At 40.7% G+C, this 21255-nt stretch overlaps 1 protein-coding gene across 7 annotated transcripts in view; it reads left to right on the forward strand.

Moving 5' to 3' along the window:
• Positions 1 to 21255, forward strand: part of DOCK4 (dedicator of cytokinesis 4) — a 520558-nt gene that overhangs the window by 443361 nt on the left and 55942 nt on the right. For 6 of the 7 annotated variants that reach the window (XM_051849661.2, XM_051849660.2, XM_017342765.3 and 3 more), the window contains 6 exons: positions 1802 to 1950; positions 3568 to 3653; positions 8169 to 8195; positions 8340 to 8435; positions 9265 to 9325; positions 14519 to 14612. In XM_051849661.2, coding sequence (XP_051705621.1) covers positions 1802 to 1950; positions 3568 to 3653; positions 8169 to 8195; positions 8340 to 8435; positions 9265 to 9325; positions 14519 to 14612 — 513 coding nt within the window. The remainder of the gene's footprint in view (positions 1 to 1801; positions 1951 to 3567; positions 3654 to 8168; positions 8196 to 8339; positions 8436 to 9264; positions 9326 to 14518; positions 14613 to 21255) is intronic. The other variant, XM_008258383.4, reaches the window with a different exon arrangement.

The following is a 21255-nucleotide window of genomic DNA, read 5'->3' on the forward strand; positions in this document are numbered from 1 at the left end:
TCCTGTTATTGTCCTACTCCTGAGGCTGGGGCAGTATGGTCTGTAAGATTCAGCTCTGTATAGTAGCGTTATTTGTGTGTTCCTGAGATAGGCAGAGTTTTATTGTAATAGAAACCCTCATCCTCTGAGGATATAATAAAGAACAAATGCTATGGGGTATAATGAATTAGATAATGTTTCCTTGAAGCTGAATTTTTTAGCCTAAAGGAGGGAAATTTATGAATTTGACTTTAAAATGCTTAAGCAGTTTCATTGATTGTCCAGAAGTTATTTTCTGCCCGCTTTCTCCAAGCCCCAAACTATTGCCAGTGTTACCTTCCATGCAAAGATTTGCAAAATTTGTTCCTGAGTTGGCCATGCTCCTGATAGTGTTCCATAGCACTGAGAATAGGGCACTCACTTAGCCAATGAGGCCCTTTTTGAAGGCAGTTAATGTTTCCCAAGGCCCTTACACACACACACACACACATACACACACAGTTTTTCTCATGTCCATCTTAGTCATCATTCTCTTAGTCCCCAGTTCTCTGTTTTATATTCTATTCCCTTTTCAAACCCTTCTAAGGTCAGAAGAAGTTTAAACTATACATTTGCACCCTGTATGTACATATTGCCACTTGTATATTTGTCTGAGTTCTGGGGCTACCTTAATTCCTTCTTTCATGAAAAAAAAATCAAAATAGAAAACACTGTTGCTGATTTAAAGGCATTGAACTCTGAAATTGGCAAGTACAAGTAACTATGGGCGATATGACTTTGTATTCAGCCCTCACTACAAAAGATCAAATGTAGAAAAGAATAATATGGAGGAAATGAACCTGTTTCATGAAGCTGTCTGTCTTCTGCTTCCAGTTTGTCCTGTTGCCTTGGGATTGTCAACTTTCAGCCATGATGTTGAAGGCTGACTCTTTTTTATGGCATGTAGAATTCTCATTGTAACACTAGAGGCTCCTGTGATACTGAACATGGAGGATTAGAGCAATGGACTTAACACGCACCTGCCCCATGAAATCCTCTTCATCCAGACCATCCTTTCCTTTCCTCTAAATGAGCAGCACGGTACCCCTTGGTCCTTGGCAGCATGCCATTGGAGTTCGCTGTTGTTATATCTTAGGCTTTTCCGAAAGTGCTTATTTTCTTTTTGGAGATCACCATTTAGATTTTTATTTAGGCTGTGTGTTTATTATGTTAAAACCAAAACACTAGAAAAATTTTTTGATATAAATCAGAAACATCTTTTCTCATATATTAAAAAAATCACCTGTAATATCACCAGAAATAACCACTGTGGTTAATGTTGAACGATAATAATTTTCTGAATGTTGTATGCATTTTTTAATGTAAAAGATGTTCTTGTACAGACTGCATTGTACCTTGCTTTTTCACTTGATTATATTAGAAAACTTCAACCTTGTTAGCCTTCTCTGGCGTCACTTCCAATGACTGCATAAAACCGTTATTGTGTTAATATATAATGATTTGCATGATTAATTCCTGCTCATTTTTAGAATTTTTATTTGTACCTTATGGATTTTCTTGTTTCTGAATACAGAGACAACCATAATTGAAAAGGAAAGGTCTTAAAAAGTTCATGGAAAAATATGTATTTTGAAAAAAACTGCATGGAGTGCAACATTGTTTTACACCAAGATAAACTTATCTTTAATTCTATTTTCCATGAGCCTTTTGAAATATTCTTAGAAATTTGTGGCAAGAGTTATAAGCAAATTTTATGGTATTAATTTCTTACAGTCTTATTAAGACTCAGTACACTGAAGCACAATTATTTTGTTCACTTTAGGAGAGCACAAGCTTCATTTTATCCCTGCCCTGATTGGCCCCTTCCTGGAAGTGACCTTGATACCCCAGCCAGATCTCCGGAACGTCATGATTCCTATTTTTCATGACATGATGGACTGGGAGCAGAGGCGGAGTGGCAGCTTTAAACAGGTAGGCGGGTGTGCTCCTCAGAGCCCTGGAAGAGTTTCATACTTAATTCCAGATCCAACCCTGAGTTGGGAAATGAACCAGCTGAGCTGGCAAACCTGAATTCCAGGCTGGCCTGTGTACTGCCAGGCCAGATAGCAGATCCTGTGGTACCCTGATCCCCCAGGGAAGCCTGAAACAAACACTTAATTCCTTTCACTAAATTTTCTTTGATTTCCCAAGTCTGTATTTAAGAACTTGCAGAGACTTCATTTGATCCCAGTTGGACACAACACAGAGGAATCAGAGGGTTAATGATTCTTAAAATCATTGAGCTCTCAGTGGTCTGCACACTGGGACTTGGTGAATGGCTTAGCTTTGAGCATTTGGTTCGCAGTGTTTTATTGTTCTTCGCTTGAAGCACTGAGAATTAATTTAAAGGAAAAAGCAGTGGAAGTTCCTGGGAAAGAAATTCCGAGGGGATAAACCTATCATTTCTCATTGACAGAGGTTCTAATAGCTCTGCTCCAGTTTTGTGAAGATAGGCATTCTTATTACAAAATCAGATTGCGTAAGGAATCAGCTGCACTTCCCATGCCATGTCCCTCAAGTTGGAGACAGTTGACCTACTACCCAGGCTACATCAACCTGTGTACTCCAGAATTTGCCCCTCCTTCATGCTTCCCCAAATGAAGCCCTCCTCAAGTCTTAGAAATGGTTGTCAATTGTATGGGTAATCCAAAAGCATAGAGAACCGTCCCATGGGTGTTTCACTTCTGTTGGTGGATGCATGTATTTTCAAGAAATCCAATAGTGGAATGAAAGGCTATTAAAAAATTGTACTAGCAGGGTGGGAGGAGGACCTGCTTTCCTTCCCTCTTTATCTCTTGATTGAAATTTGGTTTAAAGGAGTAATTGGGCTATGTCCTTTGACAAAGTCAAAGCCCATCCTAATCCCTAACGGTTTTAATTTTCTCTGGTCATGGAGAGATTTGTCATTTTCTTCCCCTTCCAGCCTCAGACACTCACAGGTGAAGAGATATTTTCTCCCTTCCTAATATTCAAGTTCCAAAGGATTCATGTCCTTGAAAATACAAATGTTTTGCCTACAGTTTTTAGGAAATACGTCATTTGTCTCTCCTGCTGCTCATGACTGACTGAGAATATTTCTGTGGATCTGCCATCTGTACATGGATAGGACCAGTTCTCAACTTCAACAAAGATGTAATGCAGCCTCGAACTGTTTTGAGAGAGAAAATAAATGCAAAACAAATTAAGGATTTAAATTAATGTATGTTCATTTGCTGACGTAAAAGAAAAATGGAAATTTTGCAGTTTGGGTAGCCCTTAGAAAGGAATCTAGCTTTAAACTGGGCTGCAAGCGTTTGTGTTTGAATCAAGAAATAGAAACATGTCTTTGGCAGCAGTAGCTGCCACCAGACTGGGATTTGAAGTCCTATAACTCCATCTAAATTAGCCCCCTGGAAAGGGATGTCTGCTATTCACCAAAGCTGATAAAGTCGCTTTTGTAAAATTTACCGCAGCTTTTTTCCCTGGCATAAATCAGTGTGTTTTAATCTGCTGAGAAATCCTACTTGTGGAGAAGAGGAAAGAGAGAGTAATATTTGGGTTATGTTTCAGGTGGAAGCCAAGCTGATTGACAAGCTGGATAGCCTGATGTCAGAAGGCAAAGGTGATGAAACTTACCGGGAGCTCTTCAACAGTATGTGAGTACTGTGTTTATTTCAAGTGCATTCTATGCAGGGGATTTGGTCTCAGCATTGAGCCGCTCCGCACTGCACCGCTGTAGCTGAGAGCTGCAAAGACAGCTTGGGTCTCTCAGGAGTGCTTTGTCTTTGTGAAGTGTGAAATACGGGATAATTGCCTAACCCTGGCGAATGGATCTTTTTATGTTGGTGATTAGACATGTCCCTTTATTTTAATCCCTGATTGGGACAGGTCACTTGTCTTACCTAACAAATCTCACTGTTTTCATACATGATCATTTTAAAGCCATTACTGCAAAATGACTTTTAGCAGGGTTATGAGTAGGAGAGGAAAACAGGAGTGTGATTGTAATGTTTGCGTACAGTACCTTCCAAACAAGATATCTTTGGCTGATTTGCCGTGGGGAAAATTAACCAAGTTTACATCTTCTTCAACACTTGATTGAATTCATCAATTCTGATTGTTCACTTCGCATTATTAATTGCTTCATGAATGCTTCTTGGCGTATCATCTCAGAATATCACAGAAGCAAATTATTTTTAATATATTCTGTGTTTTGGATTTGCATGGAAGATAGAAAAATACTGGAGTTCTATAAAGGGACTTTGAGGTTGACTGTTCCTGTAGAATCTGATCATAATCACAGTATGAATTGTTTTGTACCAAGTATTTATTCATTACATTCAAATGGCCTAGGAGGACACATGGGAATGTTTTAGTGCTTTGAGATTTCACTTCTGGCACTTGATTTCTTCATGGCTTTCGATGGATCTTAGTCATTTTCAAGCCTGGTATACTGATAAAGTGTTTCTTTTGGTAGGAAGAATTAGCTCGTTGTGCTTGGGAAATGTTTGCAGCTCTTTCAGAAGTGCAAAAATAATTCAGCAATACACTTCTCTATTACAGGACATATTTTTATCCATACTGAGGCCCAAATTTCACCTAAAGCTAAACATTAATGCTTTAGTATGGACGACCAGATGCAAAATTTTGCAGTTCATTCTATGATCATTAATTTCCAACAGTGGAAACATGAATGTATAGGTTTGAAAAGTATTATTAATGATGGATAGTCTAGAGAGATATCAGCTTGCCTGGTTCAAAATCATTCTTGAAGCTTTCAGAAAAATTAGATTGAGAGGAAAAACCAAGGTGGGGTATAGAGATTTCATGTAGTAGCAGTGGGTGATAAAATTTCGTTCTTTGTACAGAACCCTGAAGAATACTATTTTCTTCTGATACTGTAATTAAACCAGAACTTTTAATAATTATTCACCAAGCCCTTGTTCATTCTAGTGTACAAAGCATCTGTCTTTCATGACAGCTGGAGTTTAGCAAGAAGTCTGATTAAAACCTCATCTAATGTAATAAATTGCTTTTTTGAAAACTACATTCATTTCAGTTACTAGTCCTTGGGTTGAACAAAGAGCTAAAATGAGAAAGCACTCAGTGCAATGAATCTCTTGATATTTGTGATTAATTATTTATAGTAAATTTACAAGATTAATAAATACTCATAGTTCAATAGTGCCTCTTATCTACTTTAATAAAGACTTGATAGCATGCAATTTGGATTGCTTGCGTATAAATATGACTTTGAAATAGAAGATTTACCTTGACATTAGAATCAAACCAATAATTAAAATATTTAAGCTTCTATAATTAGGCCTATTTTAAGGTGCCTGATTCATTCAGTGGAGATTTTTTATTCTTTTGTTGATTTTTAGCATATTGCTAGAAATATTTTTCCTTCATACCCTTTTCATCAACATATTGACAATGAATCAAATCTAAAATAATAAATACTATTACTCTGTGGACTCAGAAAACAAAGTAAAAATCTGTATTTCAGGAAAAACTAAGATACTTTTGGGGCAATGGAAATCACAATGAATTAGTATAATCACAATGAGTCACTGCACGCATTATGAATGAGGAACACGTGCTGTTTTGGTATACATTCTCACTTCTTCTCTATAATTCATGCCTGAAACTTCTCAACATTTTTCAGAAGGTGAAAGTGGCTCACTGCTGCCTAAAATGAAGTATTTGCCAAATGGGGCCCCTTGGGTGGAATGAAACTTTAAATTGTGTAGTACCTTCCTTCCTGAAAACTCAGCTCCCATTTCCCTGACCTCCAACATAATCTTCTTCACCTACCCACACTACGTATTTCTGAAATTGGTGGGACTTGTTTATTTTTTATAACACTGAAAATACCTATCATAGAAAACCGATGTAAAGTATCCAGAACAGCATCCATAACCAAATTCTGCTTACCCTGGTCTCGAGGGAGCCACCCTGTGTCAGACACTCTTGGAGGGCTGCATCCGCAGTGGCAGGGCTGTAGGGAGTCACAGTAGGGCTACCTGCAGTCTTGGGAACACTGAAAAGGGCCTTTCCAGAAGTAACTTCCACCCCAGCCGTCTCCTGGTCTTTTACTCTGCTTTCTCCTGTGTTACACCACATAATTCAGTAAGACTTCAAATTATTTCAAACATGTTTATTTAATTATCACACACTCACTGTTTAAGACAAACTTAGGTGTGTAAATACTATGCTTTAGGGATTCAACCGTTCTCTTTGGGTTGTGTCCACAGATTTGAGTGTGATGCATCAGGGTAATGGGTTGAGCATGACCCTGTTGTGGTACAGAGGGGTAGATTAAGGATCAAATTCTAATCACTCCCTACTCCCATTTCTTTCTACGAATAAAAGCCTGGTGAGCAGTGTAATGCTAGAGGGCGTAGTTCAGTCTGATCCCCAATGTTACATAATCCCATTGCAGGTAATAGGACAGACTTTCCAGTTAGCAATGAGAAATCAGCTTTCACTCTTGTTAGAGGAGGTCCAGTATACTCAACTTGGGAATGGCATGTGATTGTAGACCCAATGAACATACGCTCTCTCAGCCAAGAGATCTAGAAAGATTCTTTTCTTGCGGGTAGCCTCTCCTCTGTATCAGACTGGGAAATGGCAAGCATCCCAACAGGAGCAGCCAGCCCAGCTGAGAATGCAGGTGAACTGGCTTGTGGACTGGTCCTGGTCTGCAGGAGTCAGGCAAACAGGCTCTGCAGAGTCTGCCTCTTGTTACAAGAGTGATTGTAGCTCAGAATCCTTACTGTTTCAGAAAGCTATGCAAGTTAATGAAACTCATGCCCATAAAAGAAGCCTCCGTATATTTTTAGAATTATTACTTAACTTGGATTCTTTGTTTTTTAGCCTCTAAAATATATGAGGTGTGGGCTGTCACTTGGGAAAATTTCTACCTCATCCTGCACTGCTTTTGCAGGCAGAATTTCATTTGAGGACTTGGTTCCATACCAGTTTGCCATTCATTTGAGACTGAAACAGGTATTATTTGGGAGATTTTTAAAAGGCAACCCATTGCAACAAACGAGGGAGTCTGCCCCTGGGGAATTCATCAGGGCATGCTCCATCCCTTCTGTTTGTAGTGACCCCCACCCACTCACCCTTACTGTAGGAGAGAGTTTAGAATCAACCAAGAAACAAATGATTGGGGATGCAGAGGCAACAAGTGAGAGGACAAGATAGAAGAGTGGACTCTGGAATGTCAACAGCAAGAAAAAGCTGGGGCGTGAGGAGGAAAATTGGGAGAGGCCATAGCCCCAGACAAAAGAAAGCTTTGACAAAACAGCTTATCTCCTTTAATGCTGATGTTTCCACTAATTACATATATAATGCTTAGACTGTACTTGTAAGAAATGTTTTCTCCCCATCTTACTCCTGAAGCTGAGATGAAAGGGAGACAGACTAAAATGAAGATCATTAAATTCAGAGGGGTAGGGAACTATTCTCATACAGCTGTGCTTGCATCCTTACTTTTATCTTTTGGGGAAAGTCCAGTTGTAAAGCCTTTGCCATGTAGACTGTGAATCTGCCAAGAGGCGGGAGTGAAAGTAAAACAGGTCCTGATTATGAGGATTGTTATTATTTTGTGTTTACAATGGTACCTCTGCTCCAAGGTACTTAGGAGTAGGGGAAATGTAGGAGGAAAGATGTGGTTCGCTACTTGTCATCAGTCTGCCAAAAGAACCACATAGAAAATCCTCTGTGATTAATGGCAAAATGAATGAAACTGTGGAGTGAGTGCACAGATAGTACAATATGTATTGAGTGGGCAAATGTTAAGCGCAAGGAAGAAACGCAAAACGTCATACCGTCTGTACAAGGATTTTCCTGTAGCCGTTGCATTGCAGTAAAATCGCTTGGATGAAGATGCATTCCACTGAGAGGTAGGAAAACATTTTTATGTGAATAAAGCCAGATCTTACTTAACAGCAAACTTGGAGGTTCTTCTGTTTTTGCTGTTCACTGTGCTATTTTTTGTGGTGAGGCATATGCCTCTCAGTCTAAGAGAGAAGCTAGAGAAAAATGTCTTTGAAATGTGAGGTGCTTGTCTATTTTGAAAATATGATTATGTGCATGTGTTTATGTTTTATGACTTGGATAATCTGAAAATCAATTTGCTTTGTCAATGCTTCCTGGATTAGAATTCCACTATTTGGTCCCTATCCTAGGTAAGACGTTGTTTGCAAATTGTGCTACTTGTGAGATGTTGCAGTGGTTGCTAAGGCCTTAAAGGTACTGATGAAAGTAAAGTGGTTGTCATGGTGACTGATAAAAATAAATGTTGAAAATGCCCTGGGTTCTTTCTTTTCCAGTCTACTAAAGAAAATTGAGCGGGAAACATGGAGGGAAAGTGGTGTTTCATTAATTGCCACTGTTACCCGTCTAATGGAGAGGTTGTTGGATTACAGGTAAGCCAAGTCCCACATCTTCCAGATAGGCTAGTCTCCAGTTAGAAAATCAAATAGTTAGCATACAGTCAACATTTCACTTAAAGGTACTCACTTTGAAAATTGATAATTAGACCACAGAGCCTGGTGCATTAAGATAACAGACTTTTAACCAGCTTGTTCACAGTTTGGACTTGTTTCTTTTTGTTTCTTTTGGTTCAGTTTATGATAGTTCTTTCCTAGTCTTGTTGAGTTGAGAGGATTCTCAGAGTTCCTGAGAGTTCTCAAAAAAATTTTTTAAGTAATTTTTTTAAACATTTAGACTCATCAACTAGAAAACACCCTGTGGTTAACTCATTTTAATGTGAAGGCAATGAGACAGATGATTGCATAACCAAGCTGTTCTTTTAAAAGGGGGCAGGGCAAGGGGAATGAAACTAACATTATCACTCTTCAAAGACATAATTCTCTGATGTTTATATTATCTGAACTGCTGTAACAGCTCGACCCACTTAAATGCATGATGATTTTGTTTCATTTTGGAAACTAAACTCTCATGCTCCTTGTGAATGGCCGGACTAGCCCACTATCTCCCACCCTGCTTTAGGAGGCATATGATAGTACACCTCTGTTCCTCTTGCCTCCTGAGCAACCTGTGCATTCTTGATCCGCAAGTGAAATTCTCAGCAGGAACTCAGGAGTCTCTGGCTGCCCAGCCTCCCCAGAGACCAACAGTCCCTGGAGCCTCTAACTGAACAGGCACTTGCAAATATGTGTATATTTGTTTTCTAAAAGAAGAAACTGTGTTTTCCCTTGAAAAGAAGTTATAACTATTGTTTTTTATTTTTAGGGACTGCATGAAAATGGGAGAGGTAGATGGCAAAAAGATTGGCTGCACAGTTAGCCTTCTGGTTAGTAACCTATCTCCTTTTTCTTCCTTTTATCCTTTTTATTGTTTTCCACAGAAATACTGTTTTGTTTGTGACCTCTAATGGGCTTTTTTATTGTTATTTTGGATATTTCTTTTAAAAGAAACATGGTGAACTTCAGGTTGACTTAATGCCCAGAGAACCCTCAGCTCCAAACCCTGCAGGGTGCACCTGCTGCATTCCTGACAGCTTCACTCGCAGACCCCTATGGAGCCCCAGGTGACCCTGGGATCTTCCGGTCCATTGCTTTCAATCCTCAAGTCTTTGGTTGTCTCCTAGGAGAAAGCTCAGTCTCTCCATGGAAAGTTCATTTTACTTCTCTGTCCTCCTCCCCAAAGTTATAGTCATTCTACATTTTAATGAATAGTAGTGGTCTCTTCTTGTGTGAACAAATGACAGTTTTCTGTTGAACATGCTAACTTTCATTCACTAGCTTCTTTTGAAATTGAGTTCATAATAGCCCTGTTGTTAAAGTGTACATTATAACTAGGATAGCCATAGAATTTGTCATCTGAGCAGGACATTTTTGAGAATAAAATTAAAAGTTTTTGAAGGGTAACAAGCTAACCCAGAACTATCCTGGGCAAACCAAAATTTATACAGAATGTCACAGACGAACTCTTAGAATGGTATTCTTACCACAGAGCAAAGGGATGAAAATACATTTAGACATTTCTTTTTCATGTTTTAAAATACAGTAAATTAATCCTTTTGACCATTTTCCTTTATCGGATTTGAAATAAGAGTGACTGTTCTCAGTTCTAAATCTGTGAATGCTATAGTATATTTTGCCGAGTCAATGAAGCCTCGGTGTTTGTTCCAATTACTGATACCATTGTTCTTATTCTTGCTCTGGTGATTTGAATCCCATACATGCTGTATTGATCTGTATTTGCCTACACCCTGAGGTTTTGTGTTACCACCACTTTGACTCTGTCTTGGTTCAGCTCATCAGTTTCTGTCTTTTTTATTTCTTTATTCTTCTCCCAGTCCTGTTCAAAGCTCAGTCTTCCTCTTTCTTGTGACAGTCTCCTTTTGATTCCCTAATTTCTTGCTGTACTGATCCTCATTCATGAGGGTATGCCTACACCCATCTTTACTACACCCACCCTTTCCTCCTCAATCTTAATGTGTGACATATCCACCTCCAATACCAGTCCCTAAAAATAGTAAGACCTGAGGGTCCTCTAACAGACTACGTCTTGTTCAGCAGGTATTTACTTTCCTCCTGTAATTCTTGTTATCAGATCCAACAGTGACCTCCAAGCCATGACCTCAAACTCACTATGTCAGCCCCCACTCCTCTAATTCTCATTTCCAATCTCAAGCTTGCTCAGTCTCTGTGTGAAATCTCTCATCTACACTTCCCCAGTTTCTTGCCAGCAAACCAGCCTTGCATCATGGTCAAGGCCCTCAGCCTGAGGTTTCTCCATGCCCTTTCTTGTATACTGATTCTAAGAGGGGAGGAAAGCCAGGTGATCTATAGGCTTTTGGTTTTCTCAGTTTTTCACCTTAACCCTGGCTCTACCCCAAGCACAAAGTGATAACCCCAAAGCAAAGCCCCTATATACCATTTTCCAAAGGAATCCTCTTCTACTGTCTCCATCTGCTTCCACAAGTGCCTTTCAATTGGAAGTGAAGGAATAAATGCAGACCCTATGCTCTTTCTCTCTCAATTGATATAAAAAAAGATAATTTCCTTTGGTGGAAGAATTAATACTCTTTGCTAAGTGTATTTACTTCTAGTCTCCTTGTGAGAATAAGCTGAAGACTTAATAAAATCAGTGGCCCCCAGCAGTGGTCACTTGAGACAAAGAATTTATCCTGATAGCTTTGCACTGACCAATCATCCTTACAGAAAGTGTTAACATTTTGAAAGCTGTTCTAATTCCTAGCTAGCTCAAGAATACTTATTAAAGGACCAGATATATCATTTTGGGGCTAATCGTGTTAGCTTCTGCTCCATATGGAAAATTCCTGCTGCTTTTAGCAGCAATGTGGTTCTCTTCAACTCCTTACGTCCTCCCAGAGGTTTACCTCAACTGTGTGGTAGGACCAAGTAAGAGAGTATTCAAGAGAGCTCTTGCATCCTTTACATGTGCAGAGTTAAAATCCAGGGTTGAACTGGTAAAACTATGTATTATTTGACATGACTAATACTAGAAGTAGAATTATTGTTTTGTTCTTTGTGCCCCAAGTTTTACCAAACATATGTGAAAGATTCTCTTCTGCTACCTGGAGAGGTTTTTCTAAGGAGAACTATTCATTTATGAGTGATCACTTACTTTGTTCTCAAAGAAAGCTGCTTTTTGCAAGAAAGCTGTTAGAGCAAATCATCCTCTAGCAATATGAAAACCCGCAGTGGGGTTATTAGAAGTGTGTATGGTACAACAGTTCTTGCTAATTAAAATTATTTGAATTATAATACGAGAGATATGAATAGCATTATTTGGTTAGCTTTTTTAAGAAAGACACGATCGATAAGAAACAAAATCATTAACAAAAACCAAGAGAAAGAGAAAGCTAGGCAACAGAAGCAATGTAAGGATAGGTAGCAGGCCAATTAATGGCTGCTTTGCACAGTGATCTGCCATCAAGGAAACACAACAGGCCAGACCACTGCACTGGTTTATATGGAAAACCAGAGCTTCAGCAGAAGTCAGCTCATGAAGAGCTATGCCAGCCAAGAGTTGGGTCACCAGAAATGAAACTGCCCTGGAGTCAAAGGGCTCCTGCTCAGAGCCACAGGCCTTGTTCACTCGGCCCAGCTTCCAAAGTAATGACTACTGTCGAGGAGATGGCCAAGTAGGGTCAGTAACATTGCAGACAGAACTGTAAATTTCCTATTGGAGATGCCACCTGCCTTCATCTAGCCAGCTCTCCTCCCAGGCCAGCTAGGTAATGGAAGTCAACAGGGTGCCTCCCCTAAGGAGGTTCACACCTCCCTTAGGAGGTACTCCATGTGAAGAGATAGGTCTGGGGCTCATAACTGGCAAGGCCTTAAAGCCTACCTGATTATTATTAGGCCCCTTTGGTCAGTTTCTGTTTGCCTTTCAATGAGAAAACTTGCTGGTGGTTTAGATGGCACTTTTCTTAGGTCCTGTAACAATGACTGTCCTTGTTTTAGATATTGTCATTTTAAACTGTTTATTAGATTCATTTTCTACAGACTTGAAAAAGTAAAATTCTAGGTGGCCATGCACATGAAACCTTGGATGGAAGCAGTTTCTGCAAGCTGGCGCTGCATCTGCTGGAACCCTGTCTTGACTGCCCTTCCCAGCAGTGCCCCTTTTCAGCATGAAGCAGCCAGACTGATCATTCATTGCCCAGTTCCCCTAACAGAAGTCAGGGCCCATTCTTGTTGAGAAGGGAATGTGAGGAGTCATGGGTAAATAGGCAGTCTGGAAATTGAGGGTGGAAAATGTTCCCCTCAAAAGTTATCTTTAGCAAGGTCAGAAGTGCCTGCCTGCCCTCTCCTTGGGAGCTTCCAGTCTTATCATGCGAATAACAAGGGAGTGATGACTCCACCCTTCTGAGCTCCCAGTTTATTGCGAAAACAAATTAGGTATCCCACCCTTTTGATGGTTTTGTTTTATCATGAGCAAGTCAGACAGGAAAAAGGATTTTAAATATGGTCTTTTGTTGGGTTTGTTCCCACCTTATTGATTGACAGTTTCTTCCTCAAAATTGTACTTAAAACCCCAGTGCCATGGGGTCCTTTGGGTTTTTTCCTCTCTTGGAAACCCCCCTCTATGCTGCTCTGACTGGAGTCTTTGACTGTAATAAATCTTACTTTTTAAATCTCATAAAAAAAAGAAAAGAAACAAAATGAAAAGGAGGAGAAGAATGGCATAAATTTGCAGAAAAATGTTTATTTTAATTTTAATGCTGCATCCAATTTAATGTCAGTGTACCCAGATTGAAAGAATCCTCGAATTGAAGACTGGACACCCATTAGATAGGTACTGAAGTGCATTTGATAGGAGGTTATCTGGTTTCAAGTTCAAGGACAGTTTTAAACAGCCACATTGACTAGTTTGATCTGCTACCATCTAGCTAATCAGCTTCAAAAATGTTTTGAATTCTTGCCCTTTCTGGCTTAGAAAAGACAATCATTCCTTCATCAAATTCCTGGTCTCTACCCCTTAGAGAAGCTTGTCATTCCTTCAAATAATCACCTTTGGCCCCTGTCACTACTCACATTTGCTTCTTCCACATACCCTGTACCATCAGTCGAAACAATAGCAGTAAATAATAGTACTTCAAATGGGTTAAGCAGGAATTTCATAGTATACAGTGATCTGCTCCTAGAAGGGCCTCATTTGGAAACTCACAACATCATGTTTGTCCTGGAATCTAACTTCATATACGTTTACTCCTGTGTTCACCAAGGTCAGTGAGAACTGTTAGGCTTCTCAGTGTGCTAAGGAACGTGTGTGGGTGCTTATCAATAAGCCCTTGAAATGCCAACATAGTATATCCCAGTCAGTCAACACTGAGTTTTTGATAATGTTAAAACATTTTAAAGTTTAGTGAAGTCCAGATACTTTTTTACAAGTAGACAAATATTTTTAGTAAGCATGGTCCTAGGATAATAACTGGAAATGAAAATCTCTTGTCCCTTTGTGTTTTGAACATAACTGGAAACATTTAGACTCTAACACAAATATTAATGCAGAATAACAATAAAGAGCATCTTTATTTACTTATCCTCTTTACCTATTTCTTCAAGGGGGAAAATGATTTTATTTTGCTTTTATTTATCCTACCTATATATATTAGAGACCTTTACCTGTAGAGCGAAATAAGTTAGAAATTTAAAATAAAACTATCAGTCAACAAATTGAATGAACAGGTTGGTCTGTTACCTAGTTTTAGTACTACTTAGTTGAATAAGCTGATTGTCTATTAAATTAACAGAAAATAATAGAAAATAACAAGGGAAATATGTATCAGTGGTAATCAGTAACCCAAGAGTTACCAATTTCTCCAGTAAGGTAATGTTTCCTACATGCTGTGCTGAATTGAATATGTTGCTAGGCCTCCTTACTTCATTTTCAAACAATGTTTACTTGGGGAAATACATCAGTTCTCTTGAAATTTCAGCAAACTAAAAGAAAGCCTCTATGGTGTGACTTTTGAGGAATCATCCACAGGTGTGCTCTTGTGTTACAGAACTTCTATAAGACTGAACTGAACAAGGAGGAGATGTATATACGCTACATCCACAAACTCTACGACCTGCATCTCAAAGCCCAGAACTTTACAGGTAATTCTGATTTTTGACTCAAATTGGGGAAGATGAGCTGTTAGACACAGGTGTATTTCCTCTGCTTTTTGTAATTAGAGCTGAGGATGCAAGCATATCTACTTTAAAACTGAAATTTCTTTTTAATTGGATACATGTTTCTAAGTATATTGTTTTGATATGTATGTCTCCTATATATATCATATATCATAGATATCATAAATATATCATAGATATATATGATTTTTTATATAGAGTTACATTTACCTACTTTGAAAACCCCTCGAATAATGTCATAATTTTTGCTTCCAGCAGGCCTATTTTAAGGAATTCAAGAGAATAATAATAATCTTATATTTACTCATGTACTTACATTTCTGTTACTGTCTCCACTCATGAAGTTCTTGATTTTCCTCTGTTATAAGCTTCATTATTTAATCTGAAGAACTTGTTTTAGCATTTCTTTTAAAGTAGATCTAGTAATGAAGAATTTCTTAGTTTTCCTTCATCTGAGAATGTCTTTATTGCAACCTTATTTCTAAAGGATGTGTTTGCTAGTTGCAGAATTCTAGATGGTCAGTTCTCTTTTTTTCAGTGCTTTAAAATATTGTCCTAGGGGCAAGCATTTTAGCACAATGGATTAAGCCACCTTAATGGGATGCAGGAATCCCATATGGGCTCCAGTTCAAGTCCTGGCTGCTCTACTTCTGATCCCGCTCGCTGCAAATGCACCTGGGAAAGCAGCCAAGGATAGCCCAGGTGTTTGGGTGTCTGTGCCCACATGGTCAACCCAGATGAAGCTCCTGGCTCCTGGCCTGGTCCCGTCCTGGCCACTGAGGCCATCTGGGGAGTAAACCAGCAGAAGGAAGATATCTCTCTCTCTCCCTCTCTCTGTCTTTCTCTCTCTGTAACTGCCTTTCAAATAAATAAATCAATCTTTAAAAAATAAAATTAAAGTTAAAATATTGTTCTGGAGCTGGCATTTGTTGCAGCAGCCACTTGGGAAGCCTGAATCATGTATCAGAGTATCTGGTTCAAGTCCTTGGTCTTCTGCTTCCTATCCAGCTTCTTGCTAATGCATACCCTGGGAGGCAGCAAGTAATGGCCCAGGTACTTTGGTCTCTGCAACCCAAGTGGGAGACCTAGATGGGGTTCCATTATCCTGGATTTGGCCTGGCCTAGCCCTGGCTATTGTGAACCTTTGGGGAGTCAACCAGCAGGTAGAAGATATCTCTCTGTGTCTCTCTTTCTCTGCCTTTAAAATAAAATTTTAAAAATAAAAATTTATGTAATATTTATATATCATATATGTTATATAATTTATATTTTCAAAAATTTATATATTAAATATATAGTTCCATTGTCTTCTGAACTCCATGGCTTCAGATGCAAAATCTGAAGTCATTTAAATTACTCCCCCATTTGTAACGTGTAACTTTTCTCTGCTTGCTTTCAGGGTATTATCTTTGGTTTTTAGTGGTTTGCTTATAAAATGTATAAGTATGATTTTCATTTAGTGTGTAACATGTTTGGATTTGCTGAGATTCATAGATCTGTATATTTATTTCCTTTACTAAATATGAGAAGTTTTCAGGCATTATTTCCTCAAATATATTGTTTTTTCCCCAATCCTTCTCCTCTCTTTGGGATTGTAGTGGCATGAGTGTCAGGCCTTTTGGGATTTTCTCATTTTCTTCTTTGTATTGTTTAAATTGCATCATTTCTATTGGTCTGTCTTCAAAGACCACTGCTTCTCTTCTGTCATCTCCATTGAGCCTTTCCAGTAAAATTTTTATTTTTGTTTTCATATAATTCAGTTCCAAATTTTCCATGTGCTTATTTTCTTTTTTAACTTTAATTTCTTTGCAAAGACCTTTACCTTGTCATGCATTCAAGTTTTCACGTTTACTTTGTTGGAGCATGATTATAATAGCTGCTTCATGGTCCTGTCTATAATTCCCACTTGTGACTCAGCTTGGAGTTGGCATCTGTTAATTGCTTTTTCCCTTTGAGAGTTGTTTAGTTTTCTGGTCCTTTGAATGTCAACTAATTTTGGATTATATCCTGGGCCTTTTGAATATTATGTTATGTGACACTGGTTCTGTTAAAGACTTCAGGGGAATGTCGACTTTTTAAAAATTATGATAGAGATATAGTTAGGTTCAAATCCAGGTCTTGAACTACTTTCCAAAGGTTGTGATTCTAATGTTACTTTAGTTTTCAAAGCCTTTGCTCTACTGTTGTCCCTCCTGCACTGTGCTTCCCAAGAAGAGATCTGGGCCCTGATACGGGTTCTGCTGATAGTGGTCTCTTCTACACACAGTCACCTCGGAAATGAACCTGAGACTTCATTCTCAGCTCCCTCTCCTCTATGATCCTCCCCATTTCCCCCAGCTCCCAAGGATTTCTTTCCTCAGACCCTGGCTACAAAACTAAGCTGGAGCCGCTTCACACTCTTGACCAATATAATCAGAGTCTGATTAGAAAATCAATGTTAGGAGCCGGCGCCATGGCTCAATAGGCTAATCCTCTGCCTTGCGGCACCGGCACACCGGGTTCTAGTCCCGGTCGGGGCACCTGATTCTGTCCCGGTTGCCCCTCTTCCAGGCCAGCTCTCTGCTGTGGCCCAGGAGTGCAGTGGAGGACGGCCCAAGCGCTTGGGCCCTGCACCCCACGGGAGACCAGGAGAAGCACCTGGCTCCTGCCATCGGATCAGCGCGGTGCGCCGGCCGCAGTGCACTGGCCACGGAGGCCATTGGAGGGTGAACCAATGGCAAAGGAAGACCTTTCTCTCTGTCTCTCTCTCTCTCACTGTCCACTCTGCCTGTCAAAAAAAAAAAAAATCAATGTTGGAATTTTTGTGTGTTTTTTAAATATTAAAATTTTTTTGTGTTTTTAAAATATTTTTTGAAAGGAAGAGTGAGAGAGAAAGAGATCATCCATCTGCTGGTTCACTCCCCAAATAGCCACAAAAACAGGGCTGGCTCAGGCTGCAGCTAGGAGTCAGGAACTCCATCTGGGTCTCCTACATTGGTGGCAGGGACTCAAGTACTTGGGCCATCCTGTGCTAGATTAGAGCAGAGGCAGGACACATCCCAGGAACTCTCCATGTGGGATTCCAGTGTCCCAAGCAGCAGCTTAACTTGTTGCACCACAACTTCAGCCTCTCAATATCAGAGTTTATTTAGCAAGTAAACTGAGGATTTAATTCTGGAAACAACCAGTCAATTACCTGAGTTGGCTGTTCCATGAGTCTGGGTTTGGTTATAGGTTTTATATATATATTTTTTTTTTTGACAGGCAGAGTGGACAGTGAGAGAGAGAGACAGAGAGAAAGGTCTTCCTTTGCCGTTGGTTCACCCTCCAATGGCCTCCGTGGCCAGTGCGCTGCGGCCAGCGCACCGCGCTGATCCGATGGCAGGAGCCAGGTGCTTCTCCTGGTCTCCCGTGGGGTGCAGGGCTCAACCACTTGGGCCATCCTCCACTGCACTCCCGGGCCACAGCAGAGAGCTGGACTGGAAGAGGGACAACCGGGACAGAATCCGGCGCCCCCACCGGGACTAGAACCCGGTGTGCCAGCGCCGCAAGGCAGAGGTTAGCCTAGTGAGCCGCGGCGCCGGCCAGGTTTTATATTTTTCTTACAGGGCACGTTGAATCAGGCTTAAGCAAAACAGATTTTTGTGTGGTTATCAATCATATTAAAATCCAAGAGTGCCTGATAATAGTCAACAGACTTGATTATCAATTAAACAGAGTACCCAACATTCCCATACTCCAATGTTATCTGTATTCAGGGAGAGGCAAACGATAAGATTGTTAATTATTCAGACAATGGAGTCATTAATCACTTTCCCCCAAGATATAAAGCTTCTATTCCCTCTAAATGTACAACAGATGTTTCCTTGGTCCCAGTTAGAGTTTATTGAAAAGTCACATTGTAAGGGGAACTGACTGCTGGACATCTTCACGGCACAGACCTTATCCTGGCTGACTTAGGCCTCTGCGTAAACCCTTGCACTCTGTAGCCCGCAGCTCTCTAATAGACTCCCCACAGTTGGTCTGCTGGGGCCTGGGCAGTAAAGCTTCCTAATTCTCTTGAAGCTGCTGCTGCTCCTGACACTGCTTCTGCTGCCTCCACTGTAGTTGGTGGCATTGTTCCTGCTTAGGGGCCACAAGACTATAAGGAGATCCAGCCCTCAGGGAGTCTTTCTCCCAGGCCTCTGACTAGAGAAGTTTTTCTTGAATTTGTTTCTGTCCATTCCCATTTCCACTTCTAAGACATAGGGATTTCCAAGCCAAGAGATGTGGGAAGCAAAAAATAAAAATAAAAACAGAACTCAACATTGTCTGGTCATTCTTCCATCCATTCATTCCATCCAGAGTATTTAATTGTGGTTAGTGGGAAAGATGGAATGAAATGTGTTTACTCCATGTTAACCAGAACCAGAAACATTTAATTAAACTTTAGAACTACAGATCCTTGTCTTTTGCCACTGTGTTCCTCCAAGGAACTCCTGAATTATGGCTCTCACTTCAGCTTTAAAAAAGTAAAGGAGGGACTAAACATTGTGGCTTAGCAGGTTGAGCCAAGACTTGTGATGCCAGCGACTCACATCAGAGTGCTTGTCCAGGTCCCAGCTACGGTACTTCTGATCCAGCTTCCTGCTAGCAGTGTACTTGAGAAGGCAATGGTGATGGCCCAAGTGCCTAGGTCCCTGTGAGAGACCCGGATGGAGTCCCTGGCTCCTGGCTTTCGCCTGGTCCCAGCCTCAGCTGTTGCAAACACTGTAATCAACCTGTGGATGGAAGATCTCTCTTCATGCCTCTCTCTCTCTCTCTCTCTCTCTTTCTTTCTCTCCCTCTCTCTCTCCCTCCCTCTGCGTTTCAAAAACATGAAAAAATTTGAAGAGAAGAGTAACGAAATCCTTTCTGAAAGAGTTAAACACCGCCTCTCACTAAGGCCCCACTATCTCTGTTGTTAGCATCCTTGTCGACTCAGTCTGGAGACCTTGATGTTGGTTCAATTAGGACAGATCTTGAATAAAGAATTTAAACCTTATTTTGTAAAAGACACAAATTGACAGCAGGGTTACAACTAGAGAAGGGGTTGACGAGCTTTTTATCTTAGACTCCTCTTTTTATCCTCCTTCAAGTCATCATTCATGAAGTTCTGTTGATTCTATTTCTAAGAGATGAGGAGACTTCAAAAAGGTCATGAAAAAATGAAATCGAAAAAGAATGTGGATTTCCCATTAACTTTTTGAAGTCCCCTGTGTCTCTCCTAACCATTTCCTTTTTATTGCTCCCCCTGTCACTGCCTGTTAGGCCTTCTTCTTTGTCCGAATTGCCTCTTAACCAGTATTACTTTCTAGAACAGAAGTTGGTGTACTACAGCCTGCAGGTCAGCCGTGAGGGTTTGTAAAGGAGGTGCTATAAGAACTCAGCTGTGCCTCCTCATCTTCACATCGTCTGTGGCTGCTTTTCTGCTGCAATGATAGAACTGGTGAGCTGCAATGCAGACCACGTGGCCCACAGGCCCCAATTATTTACTGTCTGGCCCTTTAAGAAAAAACTTACCCACCACTTCTGTGAGCTTTTGTTGTTGTTGTTGTTTTCAAGATTTATTTTATTTATTGGGAAATCAGAATGACAGAGAGAGAGAGAGAGAGAATCTTCTTTCCACTGGCTCACTCGTCAAATGGCTGTAATGGCCAGGGCTGGGCCCAGCTCAAGCCAGGAGCCAGGAACTCCATCTGGGTCTCCCACATGGATGACAAAGGCACAAGTTCTTGGGTCATCTTCCACTGCCTTCCCAGGCACATTAACAGAGAATTAGCCGGCGCCGTGGCTCAATAGGCTAATCCTCCACCTAACAGCACCAGCACACCGGGTTCTAGTCCCAGTTGCCCCTCTTCCAGGCCAGCTCTCTGCTGTGGCCCGGGAGTGCAGTGGAGGATGGCCCAAGTGGTTGGGCCCTGCACCCCATGGGAGACCAGGAGAAGCACCTGGCTCCTGCCTTGGGATCAGCGCGGTGCACCGGCCGCAGCGCGCTGGCCACGGAGGCCATTGGAGGGTGAACCAACGGCAAAGGAAGACCTTTCTCTCTGTCTCTCTCTCTCTCACTGTCCACTCTGCCTGTCAAAAACAAAACAAAACAACAGAGAATTAGCTGCTCAGAAACAGCAGCTGGGCCTTAAACCCATGCTCCAGAATGGGAGGACAGTATCACAGGCAGCTGCCTATCTCGCTGCTCCACAACACCAACCCCTGTAAAAATTCTTTATGTAACAGCTGTCATAGGCACCGACATCTGTCTGTTCAGCCTCATCTCAGCTCCTGTCCCACAGAGCTGTCATCTTTCAGGATCAGCACGACAAGGCCTTCTTCCCCCAGAAGTCTCTTCACCAACTCCATGCCGCACCTCCACCCTTCTCTCATGGGCTGATTGGATCTTTCCATCTCTTTTTTCACCACATTTCCATTAAAGTGCTTACCATATCATTTTTATTTGTAGTTGTACACACTTTTCCCTCTTTTCATGCCAGGGATTGGTTCCAGGACCCACTGTAGATGCCAAAATCTGAGGATACTCACGTCCCTTACACGTGTATGCATGGACTTTAAAACTTTTGTATCAAAATGAACTTGCCTTTCAATTCATTGT

Source organism: Oryctolagus cuniculus, chromosome 3, assembly GCF_964237555.1.
Source record: "Oryctolagus cuniculus chromosome 3, mOryCun1.1, whole genome shotgun sequence".
Classification (NCBI taxonomy): domain Eukaryota; kingdom Metazoa; phylum Chordata; class Mammalia; order Lagomorpha; family Leporidae; genus Oryctolagus; species Oryctolagus cuniculus.